This window comes from Peromyscus leucopus, chromosome 8b (assembly GCF_004664715.2).
Source record: "Peromyscus leucopus breed LL Stock chromosome 8b, UCI_PerLeu_2.1, whole genome shotgun sequence".
Classification (NCBI taxonomy): Eukaryota; Metazoa; Chordata; class Mammalia; order Rodentia; family Cricetidae; genus Peromyscus; species Peromyscus leucopus.
Genome location: NC_051086.1, coordinates 90,123,869 through 90,143,100, shown reverse-complemented (window position 1 = coordinate 90,143,100; position 19,232 = coordinate 90,123,869). Strand labels below are relative to the sequence as shown.

General features: G+C 56.3%; 1 protein-coding gene across 7 annotated transcripts; it reads right to left on the bottom strand.

Annotated features, from left to right (window-relative positions):
* Window positions 1-313: 313 nt before the first annotated feature.
* Ubtf (upstream binding transcription factor) lies at window positions 314-14,962 on the bottom strand. 7 transcript variants are annotated; one of them, XM_028882589.2, is made up of 21 exons: window positions 13,871-14,962; window positions 10,880-11,004; window positions 9,378-9,553; window positions 8,606-8,689; window positions 8,374-8,529; window positions 6,169-6,233; window positions 5,790-5,910; window positions 5,338-5,448; window positions 4,845-4,978; window positions 4,564-4,705; window positions 4,324-4,365; window positions 4,114-4,227; window positions 3,864-4,019; window positions 3,360-3,515; window positions 3,162-3,272; window positions 2,648-2,736; window positions 2,358-2,547; window positions 1,581-1,628; window positions 1,416-1,487; window positions 1,182-1,322; window positions 314-1,097 (listed from the first exon to the last, which is right to left on the bottom strand). In XM_028882589.2, the coding sequence occupies exons 2-21, from the start codon at window positions 10,935-10,937 to the stop codon at window positions 969-971; spliced, it is 2,295 nt and encodes a 764-aa protein (XP_028738422.1). In that variant the 5' UTR covers window positions 10,938-11,004; window positions 13,871-14,962; the 3' UTR covers window positions 314-968. The 7 variants fall into 7 exon arrangements, with proteins under 7 accessions (XP_028738422.1, XP_028738420.1, XP_028738421.1 ...); XM_028882587.2 differs by lacking the exon at window positions 13,871-14,962 and adding an exon at window positions 13,408-13,652; XM_028882588.2 differs by lacking the exon at window positions 13,871-14,962 and adding an exon at window positions 12,114-12,195.
* Window positions 14,963-19,232: the final 4,270 nt, after the last annotated feature.

The following is a 19,232-nucleotide window of genomic DNA, read 5'->3' as shown; positions in this document are numbered from 1 at the left end:
TTTTCCAGATTCACAAACACTGAGGTGGGTTCTCTCTTACAGACAGACAGACAGACAGACAGACACACACACATCCATCCATAGGAACACACATATGTACACACACTTCCACAGGTGCAACCATGCCATAGCACGCAAACACACACACACACACACACACACACACACACACACACACACACACACACACACACACACACACACACACGCAGCCTCACACATTCTATGCACACCAAGACCATTTTTAAGTCTCAACCCAGCTCACCCCACGCCCTCCCATCCCCAGAAATGACAACAGCGAGGGCAGCCGAGATCGGTAGGAAACGTCTCGTTGACAGCTCAGAGCTTAAAAAAAAAATATATACACATATATAAAAAACACTCTGCCCCTCCCCCAGGATCGGGTCCAGGCAGCTCCTTCCTGCGGGGGCAGGGGAGAGGGGCATGGACTGCCTGCTTTCTTGAAGGCAGCACCTTTCTCTCCCTCCAGTTCAGTGTGTGGCAGTCCGGGCGGCAAGCCCCTCCGGGAAGGAAAGGCTCCCCTGAACATCCACGTTGGAGCAGGTTGCAGGTGCGGAGGCCTCACCGAACTCTTCAGGACACACTCCCACCCCCATCTCCCCGGTCCATTGTCCATGCCGGAACTGCAAGTGCAGAAGAGGGGTGGGGCGGGCCGGTCCAGTGCTGGCTCAGTCTGGTGGTTGCTGTCCCTGGAGAATCCCTGGAGCTCAAGGCCCCAAGACTGCCGAGTCCTAGCCTGGGCTCACGCAGCCTCCTACCCCCACTGAAAATTTTTTTTTTTCCAAAAAAAAAAAAAAAAAAAAAGGAAGAAAGAAAGAAAGAAAGTGGGGGAGGCTGAGGGGACGGGGGCAGAACATAGGGAGAGACAAAGGTGGTCAGTTGGGGAGGGAGCTCTGCGGTGGCTCTCCTTGGCTGCCTGCCCAGGGCCGGGGGTGGGGGGCCGAGCCTCAATTGGAGTCAGAGTCTGAGGAGTCCCCTGAAGAGGAAGAGCTGGAGCTGCTGCCCTCAGACTCATTGTCTTCATCCTCATCGTCGTCCTCGTCGTCGTCGTCCTCATCGTCATCGTCATCCTCATTCTGGGAGAGGAAAGAATCCGCAGTCACCAGGTGGCCCTCCTGGCCGTCCACGATCCTCCCTTCCTCCGTGTCCTGTCCACCCACCTCATCCCCATCCTCGCTCTCATCTTCGCTGCTGGACTCAGAGGAGTCCCCCCCGTCCTCGGAGGAGTCCCCATTCTCATCGTCTTCCTCTTCTTCCTCCTCGTCATCCTCATCTTCCTCGTCATCATCCTCCTCCGACTCCTGGGAAGTGTGGAGATGCGTCAGTGGCAGGATGAGCTCCATTTTACCAGCCCGGCCCCACAGACACCCACCCATCTCGGAGGGGCTCCTTACCGACTTAGACTGCAGGGTGGTCCGGCTAGACTTAGGATTTGGGCCCCGGAGCTTAGTCATGTTCTTACGTTTCTACCAGAAAGCATGGGCACAGGAGGGCGGGGCATTAAGTTCCAGCTCCTGCAGAGACCCTTCCCCACCCTCCACTGCCCTGCGCTCACTCACATTGGAGATGTATTCTTTGTATGCCGCGCGGTCCTGGGGGGACAGGCTCTGGAGAGAAGGGCTGGGAGTCAGAGCACACCCCATACTACTGCTGGCTCCTTCCTTATGTCGACGTTCACTGGCAGACACTCATGTACCATCACCTTTTACCCTCAGCCCTCCCCAGCTTCTGGTCCCTGCAGAGAGCTCTTAGGGGCTCAGCACACAATCTTGATTATGCCACAGGTACCTTTCTCTGGAGTTATCCTGAACTGACAGCTAGTTTTCATATCAATTTTCCCCAACTGCTCTGCCCAAATCATAGCTCCACACTCAGGACCTTCTAAACTCCATAGCCTCCCCCCATCACTCAAGAGGCCCAGCACCAACCCCACCTGGACCCTGGTCTTTGAGCCATTGATGAGATGATGGAGGGTGAGAAAATTCTAGAACACTTAATTCCCACCATCTCCCTGGGTCTCTGGTCAACCTGAGAATTGTCTCAGTGACAGGCAATTCTCCTCACTGTGCAGATCTGACTATTCAAAGCAGGAGAGAAAAAACAGAGACTGACAGCCTGGCCAGAGCTTACAAGTCCACTGGCCCTGGCAGGAAAGAAGAAAATATAGCTGATGTGAATTTTCTACCAACTATGTGATCTTGGCAAATTATTTAATACCTCGGCTTTCTTAGCTTTAAAAGTGCCAGTGCCCATTGCCCTGGAGGACTTCTGAGTCACCAAAGGAACCATGAGTGAGGGCCAGCTAGCAGGATCCCTCCCTGACCCTCCTCTCTCACCTTGACCCAGAGGTCCAAGTGCACCTTGTATTGCTTCTGCTGTTCCTCGGCCAGCTTTTTATAGTGCTCCTTCTGGCTCTGGGAGATACGCTGCCAGCGGCTGCCAATCTCTACCATGCGCTCTTTCAGCGGCAGGTGATTCAGCTCCCCGTTGGACAGCAGCTCCTGGGAGAACTTTTGGTAACCGTTCCTGCAGGTATGACAGGGTGGCACAGGTGTGGCCAGGGTCCCGAGCCAGCCACCTTCCAGTCCCATCTTCGGACCAGGATGGGCGCTAGCCTGAGGCTTACATGGGAGGTTTCTTGGGCTCGCCCTGGAACTTCATCTTCTTGGAAGAGTTCGTAGCAGCTGGAGGGGCCCGCATCTCACTTAACTCTCTCTGCAGAGACATGGAAAGGTCACACTCACACCCACACGCCCCACCCCATCGTCACCAAGTCTTTGCGGGCTCTTTCATATGCCAGAAAGGGGAGGAAGTGCCTAGGATAGGTCCTGTAATCCCAACACTCCGAGGTTAAGGCAGGAAGAGCCAGAGTTGGCGGCCAGTCTGGAATCCATAACTAGACTCTCCCTGAAGCAACTACCTCCCAAGTTAACCACTTCAACAGGACCATTCCAAATGCTTTCTAAATTGAACGTATGTCCCCTAGGAACCACTTAAGAGGCTAGTACCTCAGCTCTCACCTAGCCTAGGACAGGCTGAAGATGAAGAGACTGGCTCAAGGTCCCCACCAGAGCTGGGACACACTTCTGGCCCAGCACCCACTTATTTACACGGAGGCGTGTTACTCAGTCCCTTCCCACCTCATATCGTTTTTGGTCCTCTGCTGCCTTCTTAATCCACATCAGCTTCTCCTTTTTCTCCATGTTGTTCCAGGTCATCTCCATGGCTTTTAAGGCTTTCACCCGGTCATTCTAAGGTACACACGAAAGGCATCAGCTGTAGGAGGGGTCCTGTTGCTGCAGGAGGCGGCAAACCTATCCTTTCCCGCTCCCTGCTACCTTGAAGCGGGCCAGATAGTCTCCGATGACACTCTGCTGCCAGATTTCCTCGGCTCTCTTGGGCGACTCTGGCAGCTTGCCCCGCTCTTCACGCTCCCCGCCTGGCTTCCTCTCAGACTGTGCCTTCAGAGCAGCCTCCCGGGCCTTATATTTAGCCTATAAGGAAAAGGCAACTGGAGTCAGCCTGCGAACCACCCCTAGGGGGCGCGCTAAGCCCACCAAGCAGCGGCCGCGGGCTCCTGCCTAGGAGGGCGGGGCCGGCAGAGGCGGGGGCGGGGCCCGGCAGAGGCCGTGGGCAGCGCTGATGTCGCGCAGACTCCGCCCCACCCATGGGGCTGCTTTCTAAGGGAAGACATCCCCAGCTGACAGCTTCCCGCCTTCCGGCTGGCGGGCACATGTGTGATCCACACCGGCGGGCGGCGGGAGTGCGGCCTTAACCGCGTGCACGGAAGGAGCCCAGGCGGCCCTTAGGGGAGATTGGCGCCAGACTCCCCAAGGCCTGACCTTCTTCTTCTCGGACAAGTCGTTCCACATGCGGGCCAGCAGGCGGGTCAGCTCGCTCTCTGAGAGCTCAGGCCGCTCCTCCTGCAGCTGCCGCCGCTTCTCCTCGGAGAAGATGAACATGGCAGACACAGGCCGCTTGGGCTTTTCAGAGCCGCCCTGGAGGAGGGACGGGGAGGGTCAGCGGTACAGGGACCATCAGCCTAGCGTAGGTGGGTGGCTCCACCCTATGTGGCCGTCACGGGGCACACACCTTGCCACCTTCCTGAGAAGGCTTCTTGGAGGCTGGACTGGTGGTCTGCTTCTTATTGATGTTCAACATCTTTTCTTCCCCCAGGACTCGCTGTTGCTCCTCCTCGGGCAGGCTCTGAGCAGAAAGAAGGGCAGCACGGCGCTGCAGCAGGCAGGTTCATCCCACTCAAGACTGCCTGCCAGGCCCACCGCTGTCCACCAGGCTACTCACCTCGAGGAACCGCAGCAGTTCGACCTCATAATCCTTCTTTTTCTAGGGAAGGAGAGGGACTCAGTCAGTTGGGCACAGCCTCCATTCCTCTGGGGGGCAGTCACCCTCAGCAGGCCCCTAGGGGCTGGGTGTAACCCTCTGTCCCTCTAAAGATGGTAGACAATAACCAGCAGCCCGGCTGGGGCAGACCGCATGCCTGAACCGGTACCCCGAGACAGGCCCCAAAGATGGGAGTGGTACCTGGTCGCATTTCTTGTGATAGGCGTCTTTCTCCTTCTGGGAAAGTAGCTTCCACTGTTGACTGCAAAGCACCATGCGCTCTGTGCTGGGCACGTCCTTCATGTTGGCCATGAGCTCCGCGCAGTACAACGAGTAGCTGTTCCTGTTGAACCCAAGAGAAGGCACGCCTGTGAGCGAGTGGGCAAGAGGTTTCCTAGCTGCCCAACCTGGGTTCAAGTCCTGCAAAGGCCCAACTCCCTGGCTGCCCACTGGCCCGCCCACCCACCCAGGGCAGCGCTCACGGAGGTGGCTTGGTGGGTCGCCCGTCGAACTTGTCCTTGAGCTGGCGCTCGGCCTTGGTGAGGGTGGATTTGGTGATGCCTTCCTCGCTGATGTTCAGCTCGGGATGCTTCTGGATATAGTCACGCATGATCTCCTGCAGCGTGAGAGGTGGGGGAGTGGAGGGTAACGGGGGGAGGGGGCGTGGGGTTAGCCGGGACGCCGTAAGGGGGAGAGCCGCTGGGGAAGGGGGGCAGGGAGCAAAGCTGGAGGTGGCGGTGTGTGGCTGTGTGTCTGCTGTGTCGTTTGCAGTCTGGAGCCCTGCTCTGCCCTAGCCTGAGATCTCTCGGTGGGGCGGGGGCTGTGAGATGGTAGGGGCAGAGGTGAGGGGCCCCCGAGGGCCCCTCCCTCAGTAGAGGGTCGGGGAATGACCGCCACCTGCGCAACGCGGTGGCACAAGTCGAGGGCAGAGGCTCGTGAAGAGCCGGATGGGGCGGAGCGCAGCGGAAGCCTAACCTCGTACTCCTTCCGCTGCTCCAGGGCCTTATGAATCCATTTCAGCCTCTTTTTGTCCGAGAGCTGAGACCACTGCTTCCCCAGGGAGTCCTTCACCTCCTTCGTAGTGGCCTGCAAACCAAAAGCCGTCAGACACACACAGGCAGCCAGGGGCAGGGGAGGGGGGTGAGGGGCACAGAGGCCCCGCCCCCTCGGGCCACAGGAGGTCACGCGAGTGTCCACCGCAGGCCAGGAGGGTTATAGTGGAGAGGCAGGGATCCGCCTTGGTGCAAGGGACAGGCTCACACACACGCTCATTCATACGCCAGCTGGCCCAGGCCCTGTCCATGCAACCTCCCCCTGGGGAGGGGCCTCCTCTCCTGCTCCCCTGCACCATACCCAGCCACCTGGCGCGGCTCCCCCCTTGCCACCGCCGTGTACCCTCCACCCCTACCCTTTGGCCAGACACTCACATCCGGCCGCACTTTGAGATACACCTTCTTCTCATGAGTATACCACAGTTGCTGGGGAGTTTTGGGCTTCTCAGGGATGTCCGACTTCTTGGCATTCTGGATAAGGTCAGGGTGATCCTCCCTAGCCAGGGGACCAGAGCAAGGGTCAGCAGGGGCACTGCTAAGGCAGACCCCAGCTAGCCGTCCAACCCAAGCCTTCTTTCTAGGCCTCCTGCTGGATGGAGCTCGCTGAGGGTTAGTGGCTGGCAGCCTGTCCCTGCCCCTGACACTAACAGTCTACGCAAGACTTCCAGGTTTTCATGGATGATGGGTTCTAGTATCCAGCCGGGATCAATTTATCCTACCACACCCAGTACCCCGTGGCCCTCCTGTGCCTTACCTGAATCGGGCCAGGTTTCGCTCGAACTCCTGTTTCTCCCTCTGGAAGTCCTGAATATATTTCATCTGAGGGGAGGAGGGGATGGGGTCATCCAGGACCCAAGAGCTATTTCACCCAGAGCTAGAAAAGCCAGCCACCCTCCTGACTGCCTTGCCTCCTGCTATGGTTTTGGATGTATGGTATCTCTGCCCTCGGTGAGTTAACTCACACTAGGCCTGGTGACTAATTAACCAGACAGTGGGATTTACAGGGGTCTTCCAGACATTCAATCTCCATCTTATTCTCTTCACCGAAGGCAAAATGTCCCAGAAGCCAGGGGACATGGAATCACCCGCTGGGTGGACAGGAGCAAGGTAGGACAGCCCACCCCTTCCCCCAATACCACAGCCAGCCCCCTGGCCTTGTGGAACCCTCTTGCTGCGGCTGCTCCCACTTCCACCCTCCTTGGCAGCTGGCGTTGGTCTATTCCCTCCAAGGTGAGGGAGGCTAAATTCTGCCTCTAAGGCAGGAGAGGGTAGTGTTGAAGGGACACACAATGAATTCTTGCAATGTAAATCAAATGTAAATGACCTGAATTTGGAGTTTCTCCCCATCCATCAAGTCTCCAGCGTTCCTCATATTCCTGGTCATCAACCCCTCCTGCCTCTGACCCCTTCCTCTAGCTGGAGCCCCAGGCTCCCCCAGAACCTTCCTTCCCCACCTTTCCTCTGGCATCCTGACTCCGATGTAATAATTTAGACATTTCTTCCTTCCTTCCTCCCTCCCTCTATCCTAGAGGGTCACATCAGCAGTGCAAGGAGCCAGAGGCTCACAACCAGCCAGACTCCTCCTTGTAAAGAGGTACCATGTGCAAGGAGGCATTTTCCCCACGCTTCCCAATGAAAACCACAAACAGCATCACCTTCTTGGGGCAATCTCAGTCCTCCTCAGGCAAGGTTTTGGAACTAAAAGGCATGATGTCAAGGTTCTGGCTCACGCTCTACACCCCACGCCAGGAGTAGAGCAGTGAAGTAACTTACCTGAAGGAAGCCCCTACACACCCAATTGGCAACAACAGGCAGCAGACAGGCCCAAAATGGAATGCCCATGCTAATGCTTTCCCCACTCAAGTTTCTCTGAATCTCCCGGATTCTGTTTCTTAGCCTCTCCCTGCCCTCCCTTGGAGGTTCGGTGCTGCGTGTAGTCACTGTCCCCAGTCCTCACCCATGGGGTCAATTGCACCTCTGCCAGTTCTTGCTACTCTTGGCTTGGGTATGGGCCACAGACAGCTGCTTTTTTTAACCCAATCAAACCTATTCCATTTTGGATTCAGCAACAAGGCGGTATGAGCACTCAGGCAGAGTATGCAGAAAAAATGGCTGCTCAGTGTGTTGGCTGGTGCCGTTTAGGGGGCTAGAGACATACAAATATCTGTCCTGCCTGTCCATGTGCATTTTTACACCTCGCTGCCCCCACTGACATCTCTTTTCTTGACTCGTCACCCATCATCTGTGTTGCGCTCTCTCCTCATCCCATTTCTTTTGTGATGAACTCCCGCTGTAGTTCTGCTTTCTGCCTTACAGGGAACCTGAGCTGTCTTTGGCTCCATCCATCTCTGTTCAGGAGGTTTGGACAACTTCTACCCCTAAAGTGAAGTATCCCTGATAATCTAATCAGTGGGCCATTTCTGTAGGGAACAGCCTGAGGTGAAGCAAGCTTGCTTCTGTGACTACGGCAGGAAGAAGAGCGCGGGAGGGAGTGAGAGGTTCCAGTCAAGTGTGCTCCAGCATCATTAGTGCCGAGGCCCCTGTGCCCCTATTCCTTGCTCACAAAGACCAGGACAACCCACCAATCCCTTTCCTATGGTCTCTTGTGTGCTCAAGCATCACAGTAGGTAGAGAACTGCTCCACAGAGTGCCAGGGAGGATGCTTGGGTGTGACTGTTCAAAACACAGCCGCGATGGCTGTGGTTACAAGGTCAATCTGAATGCCTTCTGGGTCTTCCCTTCCAAGGTGGCCTGTCTGACCTTGTGCAGGCCTAGGAGGGGACAGATAACCACGGGCGCCTCCACACACACTACACTCTGCTGCTGCATTACCCATCCACCCCTGACGTTGAGTCTCTTTGTCTAAAGCCTACCCCTACTCCAATGACCTACCCAAACCAGCTGCTCTCACCTGCAAGCGTCTCTGCCCTTCCCTCCCCTACCTGAGCACCCCCCCCACCTTCTTCTTCTCTGGAAGCTCCTTGTATTTCTTAGACAGGATCTTGGTCAGGTCCAGGTTGCTCATCTCAGGGTGGAGTTTCGCATACTTGGCCCGCTTCTCCATGAAGAAGCGGAAGTAAGGGGTGAGAGGCTTCTTTGGGAAATCCGGGTGTTTCTGGAACGGAGAAAACTGAGGTTAGACACCATCCACTCTTTCAACCCCGACCCCCGGGCTTCTCCTGGCATCTCACCTTGAGCTTTTTGCCTTTGTAAGGGTTTTTAACATGTTCCTGAGCATCAAGGATCAATTCTGTCAACGTACGGAACTTCCTCACCTGGAGGAAGAAGCCAATGGGGAGAAAGGAATTTGGGAAACTTCACTCCACAGTGCAGCCTTCTTTTCCGATATTATTGCCACTCCTCACCAGACTGAGTTCACTGAGGACACAAACCAACAGCCTACGTACAGGCAACCTCAGCCAGAGGCACTAGATCATGCCTACGGCAGAGGTCCAGGCAGTGAGGGCACACCTAATGGCGGTCACCACAGGACAGACTGACTTCACTGTGGCTTCCATGCCTGTACCTCATTAACTCCTTAGATTGGTTTGGGTATTCAAGGCCACCTAGAAAGACTGTAGTAGAATTGTGAGCGTCAGGCTGTTGCTATCGCCCAGGCTACTCTGTCCCCTAAGGCATAATAATCAGAGCTGACAAACATGTAAACACCCTCTGTCTACTACAAATAGGACAGGTCTGCCTTACTTTCCCCATTTTCTCTGAGATTAAAAACCTGAGACAAGCTGGGCGGTGGTGGTGCACGCCTTTAATCCCAGCACTCAGGAGGCAGAGCCAGGCGGATCTCTGTGAGTTCAAGGCCAGCCTGGCTACCAAGTGAGTTCCAGGAAAGGCGCAAAGCTACACAGAGAAACCCTGTCTCAAAAAACAAACCAAACAAACAAACAAAAAATCTGAGACAAAGGCACATACAGATGTGTCTGTCAAAAGGTAGGAATCAGTTACCTCATTGGAAATCTCCACCCATTTGAGCTTGCACATATCTCCTGAAAAGTCCTTAAATGCAACTTTCTCCCAGTCCATGTGCGACTCTGTGGTTTTGAACTTGGAGCTGTCATTGGATGGGAGGTTGTTCTTCATGCATTCCAGCAAAGTCAGCATATCTTCCTGGGACCAGCGGTCTGGAGAGGTGAGAGAACTCATCACACCTGGCTCTCGCCATCCCCAGCCTTTTTGAGTTCAAACCCTCCTCCCAAAGCCCCTGGCTGCCTTTCATCTGAATTCATCCTTCCTCAGACCTGGCTCAGCCCCTAAAACTGTGGCCATACTGGATTAGGGCAGGGGCTCTGGACCAGATACCACCATACTTAGCCACTCTGGACGTCATGTCTGGCTTACTTCAAAGCTATCATTTCTAACATGCTAGGCTGTCATGGGCACTTTTATTATATGAGCTGGAGTAAAGCTATAGTGATTTGGGGGCCTTAAGGTACATGGCTCACCAGAAAGGGAAGGAAGCAGGGATGTAGATAACATCTAAATGTGGTCATGCTGTAGGTAGGTATAAAAAGCATGCAAGGCCTGAGTTGGGGTGTGGGTAGTAAGGTATCCCACGAAGATCTCTCCAGCCCAACATTAAAGTCTATCACCACCTGCCTCCCTCACAGTCACTTTAAGGAAGGAAGATCAAAGGAGAAGAATTTCTGGCAACCAGAAAGGTGGAATTCAAACATCAGAACCACATACAACAGTTCTCAGAAAAGGCATGCGGGCGGGGAGAGTTCTCAGGGCCTTACTCTCTGGAGAACCCCAGAATTCCAAGTTGCCATCACAGCCCAACTCCTCAGGAAGGCAAAAAGGCATCTTGGGCTAACTCTTTTCAGCTGCTGAAGTGAAGCCCATCGGCAGCTCAGACCTCTCTGGAGCGTGGCTGCTCTGGAAGCTGAGCTGGGGGAATCCATGACCAGGATACAAAAGGCTCTTGACTTCCACTTGCATGCAGTACCCTGGGCCAGGGTCAACAGAGAGGGTCCCATGGACCCATAGTCCTCTCCCCTCATGTCTCTCAAGCATTGCCAGATGCTCTGCCTCAGACCCTCCACTTCACAGACATTACACTGCCAGCTAGGCCCTAACCATCTACAGCTCCTATGGCTCGGGACCCTCAATAACTAAATAACCCCTCTCCTCCTCCTACCGACCTCTGACAAAAACCTTCTCTTCCTCTAAGGTGAGGGCATAACACTTTAGGCTAACTAGGAACTGGCTTGCACGGGTCTGCCCTGCCCCTCAATCACAGCAGGAGGGGAATGTAAAAGACACAACACTTAAGGTGAAAGCAAAGTAATTTGGATTTGGCCAAACCCCCAAGGGCAGACGCTTGACTCTGTACACTTAAGACCCTCTCCCAGTGCACGGAACACAGTCTAGTGGAACCTTATAGTAGCTGGTGAGTTCATGTGTGAGAAAAGACCAGTTTAAAGAGGGCAGAAACTGGGGTCCCCTACCTTGGCCTTTGGGGGCGGCCATTTCCAGGTCTGTGGGACAGTCTGCTTCTCCGTTCATTCTCCAGCTGTCCAGCCACCTCCTCGGTCGCGCTGGCCGGGCAACCCGGGGTCAAAGCCACCTCACCCTTTCGAAGAGACACCAGATCCACTCAGGTAGGCAGATGGGGGGGGGGACTTTTTATCCCACCCCCTCCCACAAGGGAGGGGGCATAGATCCACACTCTCAGCGAGACCCAACCAGGAGGATCACAGACTTCATCGGTGGTTGTAGGAGTGAACCCCTCTCTTCCCTACCCCAGCCCCCAGCCCCTGCAGCCCGGCTGCGCCGCATGCGCCCTCCCCTGCCCACGCGAGAGACTGCTCCCAGCTCCCGCGTGCAGCTAGCGCCCGCCCTCCGGCCTCCTTCCCCCACCCGGGCCAAAAAAAAAAAAAAAAAAATTTTTCCCTTCCTCCTCCTCCTCCTCGTTGAGCGCCCGCCCCGGGGAGGCCCCAGGCTGGAGGGCGGGGGAGGAAGGGCGGGTAAAGGGCGCGCGCGGGCACGGGAGCGGGCACGCGCCCCAGTCTCCTCCTCCCGCTTCCCCCCGGCCGGTTCCCCCCGCCTCCGCAACCCGGCGGGGACCCGGACGCAGCGCAGCCGCCGCCAGCCCGGGAGCGTAGCGGCCACACCGCCCCCGGGGACCAGATCCGGATTCCCGCTGCTCCCCCCTTCCAACCTCCCAACGCGGTCGCCGCCCGTCCGGGCAGGCGAGCAGCCGGAGAGAAGCGGCCTAGCCTGTCCCCCGCCCCCGAGCCACCCTACCGGGGCCAGAGACGCCGCCACCGCCCAGCTACCCCGACGCGCACGGAGATGCCCGGCGCAGAGGCGCGACCGCGGCGGGAACGGCCGCCTCCTCCCCGAGCCTGCGGCCCAGCCCTGCCGGCGCCCCCGCCCCGGCCTCCGGGGAGCCGAGCCAAGCAGAGGGCGGGAGGACGGCGGCCGCGAGGCGGGGGCGCTGCGCTCACCGGCCCCGCCGCCCCCTCCGGCGGCCGGCAAGAACTGCGCCTGCCGGCCGGAGAAGCGCGGGCTCCTCCATCTGGGGCCTCGCTTCCTGCCCTTCCCACCCCTGGCTCTCGGCGCCCTTCCCCGTGTCCCGGTCAGCTCGTCTCCAGTCCTCCTCCCCGGTCTCGCCGCCCGGCGTCCGCGGCTCGCTCCCTAGCCCCGGCCCCGGCGCACGTCCTCCGCCGCCTCGGTTACCCGGCGCAGCGCGGCCTCTGAGCTCCCCGCTCCGGCGGCTCCCTTCCCGGCTCTGAGCGCGGCGCCCTCCCCCGCTCGGCCGGGCACAGCCGCAACTCCCTCCCGCGGCGGCAGCGGCTCCTCCTCCGGGCGCGGCGGCGGCGCTGGGGCGGCGGCTGCTGCTGCTGTGGCGGCGGCGGCTGTGGCTGCTGCCTGCTGCTCCTCGCGGCGAAAAGCACAAAGCACAGCGCCCTCCGCCTGCAGGCAGCCCGCCCGCCGCCCGCCCGCCGGCCCCGGCCTCAGCTCGCACACCCCCCGCCGCCGCCGCCGCAGCAGCCTCCGCCGCCGGAGCGGGGAGGAGGAGGGAGAAGGGAGGAGGAGGAGCGGGAGGGGGGCGGGAGAAGCGGGGCAGCGAGCGCGTCCTTCCCCGTAGAGCGCACACCGACCCCCGGGGAGCGAGCGCCAGCCCGCCCGCCTCGCCGGCTCCGCTCCCTCCCACAGCCTGCCCGGGCGGGCTCCGCGGGGGGCAGCTGGGAGGAGGGGCGGGCGCTGGGGGGACCCGGGCGGCCGAGGCGGAGGCAAGGAAGGAGGGGAGGGGGGTGGTGGTAGTGGCGGCGGCGGCTGCTGCTGTTGCTGCCGCCGGGGAAGGGGGGGGGGGCCGGGGCAGGGAGACACGCAGCCGCCCGGATGGCGGCGGGGCTGCGAGCCGAGGCGGGCAGGCAAGCAGGCGGCGAGAGCGACCTCGCCAGCCCCGCGGGGGAACTAGCAGGCTTGGCCGGCGCGGGAGGGAGGGCCGAGGTGCGGCGGTGGAGAGGGTGCCCAGAGGGGTGGCCGGCGAGCCTCGCGGGTGCCGGCAGCCCTGCTCTGGAGCTCTCTTCCAGGTTCTCCGAGCTTAGGCTCGGTCTTCCGGGCCAGCCCTCGTCCGCTTCCCTCTCCCGCCTCGGGGAGCGGGCGATCGCCCACCCTGGTCCCCGGAGCGTGGCCACCGGCTTTGGGCTCACGCTCGCCGATCGCGGTGCCAGGTTTCGGCGCCTACCTCGCGGTCCCCTTATCTCCGAACGGCACTCACGAAACTTAAAAAATATACTACTAGTTCCCTAAAAAACAAACAAACAAAAAACTCCCCCAAATCCACCTAGTTTCTCACACCCGCGGGAACGACCCGGACTGGCCGGCCCCGGTAGAGGAAGGGAGCCGGTTCAATCCAGCCCGGCGTGGCTCCCTAGGCCTGCCCTGGGCGCGTGGAGCCTGGAGATCGGCGCCGCCAGGGAGCAACCCCTTTCCCCCGAAATCCGCCGCACCGAGGCCCACTTACCGAGCGTGTGGGTGCTGGTGAGGGCAGGGGGGAACCTGGCACTCCGGCGGGCGCAAGAGCGGAGTCGCAGCTCCGCAGCTGCCGACGCCGGGCCAGCGAGTCTCCAGACAAAGCCCGAGATGGCGAAGCGGAGCGACGGCTAATGGCGAGCCCCACGCGCCGCGCTCCGCCCGCCCCGCTCCGCCCGCCCGCCCGCCCGCCTCGGCGCAGCGCAGCGCCGCTTCGAGCGCTAGCCCGTCAGAGCCGCCTTGGCGCCGCCGCCTCCCGGGCCGCCCCGGCCTCGCCTGGCCCCTCCGCCTCCTCCGGGCGGCTCAGCCTCACCCCTTCCCTCCCACCGCTCTGGGGGCTGCACGAAATTTTTAAAAAAAGGAATAAGGAAAAAAATTTTTTTGTTTTTTTTTTCTTTCCAGGCAGACATTTTTTCGACGTTTGGTTCTTTTTTTTGCTCTAGGCTCGCACTCACCTGCGGGGCCGCCGGCAGGGCTGGGGGCGGGGGTGCGCGGGGCTGGAGCCGCCGAGCGCGGGTTGAAAGCTAGCCAAGCTCTGCAGCGCCCGACCCGGGCGTGTACGCCGCCGCCAGTCCCCGCAGAGAAATCGTCCTCCTACCCCCGCCTCCATCGCTCTGCGTTTCTCTTCCAATCAGCCGGTCGCTTGGCGGCTCCTCCAGTCTCCGGCCAAGCCAGCTGCCTAGAGCGAGCTCCGCTCCATCTGCTCGCCCGACTCCTCGCTCCCCTGCCGGGGCGGGCGAGGCAGCTTGAAGCCGGAGGGGGGATCTGAGGGATCCTGCCTGCTCCCGCTCCCATTGCTCCATCCCCGCTGTCTCCTGCCTCCTCCTCCTCTCCTGCGTTTTTCCAACTCTCCCCTGTCGCCACTGGTGTGTGTCTGAGTGAGTGTGTGCGCAGGTTTTTTTTTTTTTTTTTTTTTTTTTTTTTTTTTTTTATTGCTCTGCTTTTGCAACCCTGAACCTAAAGCGGGGTGGGGGCGAAGGGAGTGTTACAAAAATGAAAAAATAAAGACGCTCCTAGGTTTGCAACACATCGAAATACCGGGGAAACACCCCGCCTCGTTCGATCGCGATGCCCCGCGAGGGCCTTCCGGGTTTCAGAGCGAGTCTTTCGTTGTTCTCGATGCCCCCCATCTTCAGCGGCCTTAGGATCCGAGGAGTTGGAGCGAAAAGTTCTCCCCTGGGTCGTAGTGGTATCAGTGGGAGTTGGGAAGATTTTTCAAGACGCAGCGGAGCGGCCATCCCTTCTACCCCGGCTTCCGTAACTAGGCCGCCGCCGGGGTGGGGGTTTAGAGCAAAATCCCGGAGCGTTTGTGCGAAGGAGCTTGGAGGTGGGGGGGGGGGAGTCAGAACCGGGAACGGAGCTTCGTGCGTCTCCCCTTGGTCTCTGCCTCCAGTCGCCTGCTAGCTCTCCTTTTAATTTTTTTTTTTCCTCTCTTCTCCTTTAATCTAATTTCTTCCAACTCCACCTTTGTTGTTACCGGCGTCACGCCTGGATCAGCCAATCCCATCCTCGCAATCAGCTTGTCAAAAAGGCTTGGCCAGCCCTGAGAAAGCAGGCCGCGGGCTCAGCCCCCACCCCGGCCGGCGGCGGGGAGCGGGCAGGAGAGCCCGGCCCCCAGTCCTAAGGCTGGAGCTGCAGCCGTTCGAACCTCCCGCATCCCACCATCCGGCAAGTCCGAAGAGGAAAAGCCTGGGCGTGAACGACTTTCTGGTCTCCCGCTGTCTGGGCTTTTGCCTTCCCTGCTCAGCGGAAGGGCTGTCAGGATTAGACGTGGGGAGGGAGAAGGCAATGTCAAGGACGCCTGCTTCCACCAGGCCAGCCCACGCGTGGTTTGTGCCATCGCTCACCGGGCAACGCCATTGCTCCTGGCTCCTCGGCTGCCACAATAACACCGCTGTTGCTCACATCTCAGCCAGCTGGGTCGCACTGTCTCTTTGGACTATTCCCTGGCACACTGCCTTCTCCTTCCTCACAGTTTCGCTGCTGGTGTAATTCCTCTCGTCTCCTGGGGAAAATGAGACTCCTTTCCCAGGACTTCCACATCCCACTTCCGCCACGTTGCATGAACCGAGATCTGATGTGTCCGGTTTAGGGGCACAGCGTGTACCATGATAATCAAGTTTAGTCTTCAAGGCCCGTTGCTTGGAAGGCCTACAGGCGGGTCTGTTCTCAAATTATTTATTTTTTTTTTTTTAATAAAAAGAGTTTTCCTCCCAAATTGTACGTTTAGAGCCCCGTCAGCCCAGATCTGCCTTTGGAATATGCACTAGGCATTTTGTATGGGATCAAGCCATCTCCTGTCACACTAAAAAAAGCAGAGCGTGGAATATATTTATCTATTTTGACTAGGGTAAAATTAAAGGGCTCAGATGTCAGCCCCAATGGCCCAAGCCTTTAATCTCAGCACTTGAGACAGGTGGATCACTGTGAGTTTAAGGCCAGCCTCCTTCATATAGGGAGTTCAAGGCCAGCCAGAATTACCCACTTACTTTCCCCACCCCACCTTTTGTTTTGTTTTTGATTTTTGGGGTTCTTGTTGTTGTTTGGTTGGTTGGTCGGTCGGTTGGTTTTGTTTTTTGAGGCAAGGTTTCTCTGTATAGCCTTGGCTGCCCTGGAACTCTGTAGACCAGGCTGGCCTTAAACTCACAGAGACCCAGCCTGCCTCTGCCTCCCGAGTGCTGGGGTTAAAGGCTTGCGCTACCACCACCCAGCCTCTTTAATACTTTTTAATACTGTGTGAGTTTGGATAAATTCTGCCCTAACTAGACCCCATTTCCTTATCTATGTGCTTAGAATGAGGATTGCTTCCTCGTCAGGGATTGGAGGGTTAAGGGAGAGGACGTAAATAAAACTATATATTTCTCCATATATGGCACTACCACAATTAAAACCAGAGAAACACACTCCAATAAAGTCCAAATGTTCCATGGACAGATCTGGAGCGCAGGTATTCTGGCTTCTGGCCCTGAACTTTTTGGCTGAGCCAAGGGGCTTTTTGGTAAAGTGCTTTGGAATAAAACAGGATGAACATGAATCATAAAGATCATTATTATTATTATTATTGATTCCTTGGGCAGCAAAACTCGTGGGTGGACTTGGAAACCATTTAGCTTCTTTACCTTTGTTGAGTTTCTGGTGAGGTCAGGAGTCTACGGTTTGGGCCACAGGCCACAGAGTGAAAGAATCTGCCCTGGACCTTGTTCTTCACCTCTTTCCCTGCTGGTCCGGGGGCCGCCCCCCCCCCCCCCCCCGTTCCTGCTCTCTGGCATTCGCCTTGAAGCAGAGCCTTGACATTCCATAACCCCAGCCCAGGCTAGCAACAGCATACTGCTAGATATGCACCCGGACTTGGCTGCAGTCCTCTGGGCTGCCCTGTCCAAACAGGCTGTAAGAAACTCCCAGGGTTCCTTGGATACTTTAAGCAAAATGTAGTAGTTGACTTGTTATATAAAGGAAAAAAAATTAAAAAAAAAAACAAACAGGATTTATTTTTATTTATTTCTTTGTGTGTGTGTGTGTGTGTGTGTGTGTGTGTGTGTGTGTGTGCTGTCAGAAGAGGTTGTTGGGTCCCTTGAACCTGGAGTTAGAGTGCCATGTAAAGCTATGTTGTGCGATATTTGCTCACACCTTGGATTGGGGGTGGGGGGGAGCCAGTGACTAGTTGACAGGAATCAGTCATAGAGAGGACAGAGGAGACTCAGAAAAGAGTAGAGAGGGACTGAGAGATCCAAGGTGTTTTTGTGTTTGTTTTTCTTTTCTTTTCTTTTTTTTTCAGAGCTGAGGACCAAACCCAGGGCCTTGCACTTGCTAGGCAAGCGCTCTACCACTGAGCTAAATCCCCAACCCCTTGTTTTGTTTTTTGAGACAGGGTTTCTCTGTGTAGTTTTGGAGCCTCTCCTGGATCTCACTCTGTAGACCAGGTTGGCCTTGAACTCACAGAGATCTGCCTGGCTCTGCCTCCCGAGTGCTGGTGTGTGCCACTGCCACCCGGCTTGTGTTTAATTGTTGTTTTTCTCCTTTGGGACAAATGGAGAGACACTTCTCTTGCTGTGTCTCCAGCCAAAAAGGAAGGTCAGCTGGTTGCTTCTTGGCTTCTCTGATCTAGCAGGTTTTCACCCCAACATTTGACTCTTGAGTCTTTATTGGTAAATAGAATGATAGAGACTTAGTTAAAATCTACATTTGGCAGCCTCAGAAATCCTGCCAGGCCGCAGTCAAAACAGTGGGGTGTTGCCAACTGCAGGGCCAAGGGACATAGACAATAAATAGTTAAAATATAAGTAGATTCAGGTACGGCTGCTTAGTTGACAGGAAAACAACATATATATTATATTATATATATAATGTAACCATCAATCAGATAAAAATATTGAGTATTTCCAGTATATAGCAAGCTCACTCAGCCAATATTCCCCTCCAAATGTCCTCAGCATTCTGAGTTCTATCTCCATAGATTATTGTTTGGTAGATTGCATAGTATTCCACTGCATAAATATACCACACTTTGTGGGGCATGTTGGCACACACCTTTAATCCCATCACTCAGGGGACAGAGGCAAGCAGATCTCTGAGTTCCAGGGCAGCCTGGGCTACAGAGTGAGTTCCAGGACAGGCAGAGCTACACAGAGAAACCTTGTCTCGAAAAACAAAGCAAAACAAATATATATGCCACAATTTATCTATTCTACGGCTAATGGACATCTAGGTTGGATCCAGGTTGTGTGTGCGGGTTACATTTTATTTATTATGACTGTGTGCATATGCTGTAGGAGGAGCACAGCATGGCAGCCACATGCATGTGGAGGTCAGAGGATAACTGTGGACTCGGGTCTCTGCTTTCACTTGGACATGGACTCTGGAGCTCAAACTCATGTCTTTAAGCTTGCATTATTGAGAGGCTAGAGTCTTCCCCCATTGACCATCTTGCTGGCTCCAGTTATTTTTATCATTGTGAACAATGTGGCTTTGAATATGGATGCCTTATTATTATTACTATTAGCTTTTATTTCATTTACTTACTTGTATGTGGGGGTGGTTGTGTGCCACGGAGCCCCTCTGGAGTTCAGAACCAATCTCTTTCCACCATATGGGACCTGGGAATCAAACGCAGGCCGTCAGGCTTGGCAAATGGCACCTTTTCTAGCTGGGACATTGTGCTGGGCCACTTTAATCACTTCTTTTTTTTTTTTTTGGAGAGGGGTTGGTTTTTCAAGACAGGGTTTCACTGTGTAGTCTTGGCTGTCCTGGAACTTGCTCTGTAGACCAGGCTGCCCTTGAACTCACAGAGATCCACCCACCTCTGTCTCCTGAGTGCTGGGATTTAAGGCGTGTGCCACCACTGCCCGCTGTCATTTTTCCTAATTAACATAATTTTTATTGGTTCTTTGGGAATTTCACAGCATGTACTATAATCCCACTCATTTCCCAGTCCCTCCATGTCTGCCCTCTACCCTTGTAGCCTCCCACAAAAGAAAATTTAAAAAAAAAAAAAAAAAAAAAAAAAAAAACAACTTCCAGTCCTCCGTCCTTCCTGCTCCCCCATCACATGTTCATTTGTCCCAGTGGCCTTGGTAGCTTCCCTGTGTTACAAAGTTTACCTTTTTGCCCGAACAGCTTTACTTGCTAACGTTCCATGCCATGAGTTGTTGGTCTGGTTCAAGGCCTCTGCCTCTGGCACACCGTCAATCCTGGGCCATCAGTGAAACTTCTCTGGGCTATCCACTGTTGACCCAGTCATGGAGCTCCACAGGACCGGAGGGAGGTCCCTTCACGTTCTCCAGGAGGTCATAGATGGCGTAGATGTTGGGGTGGATGTGG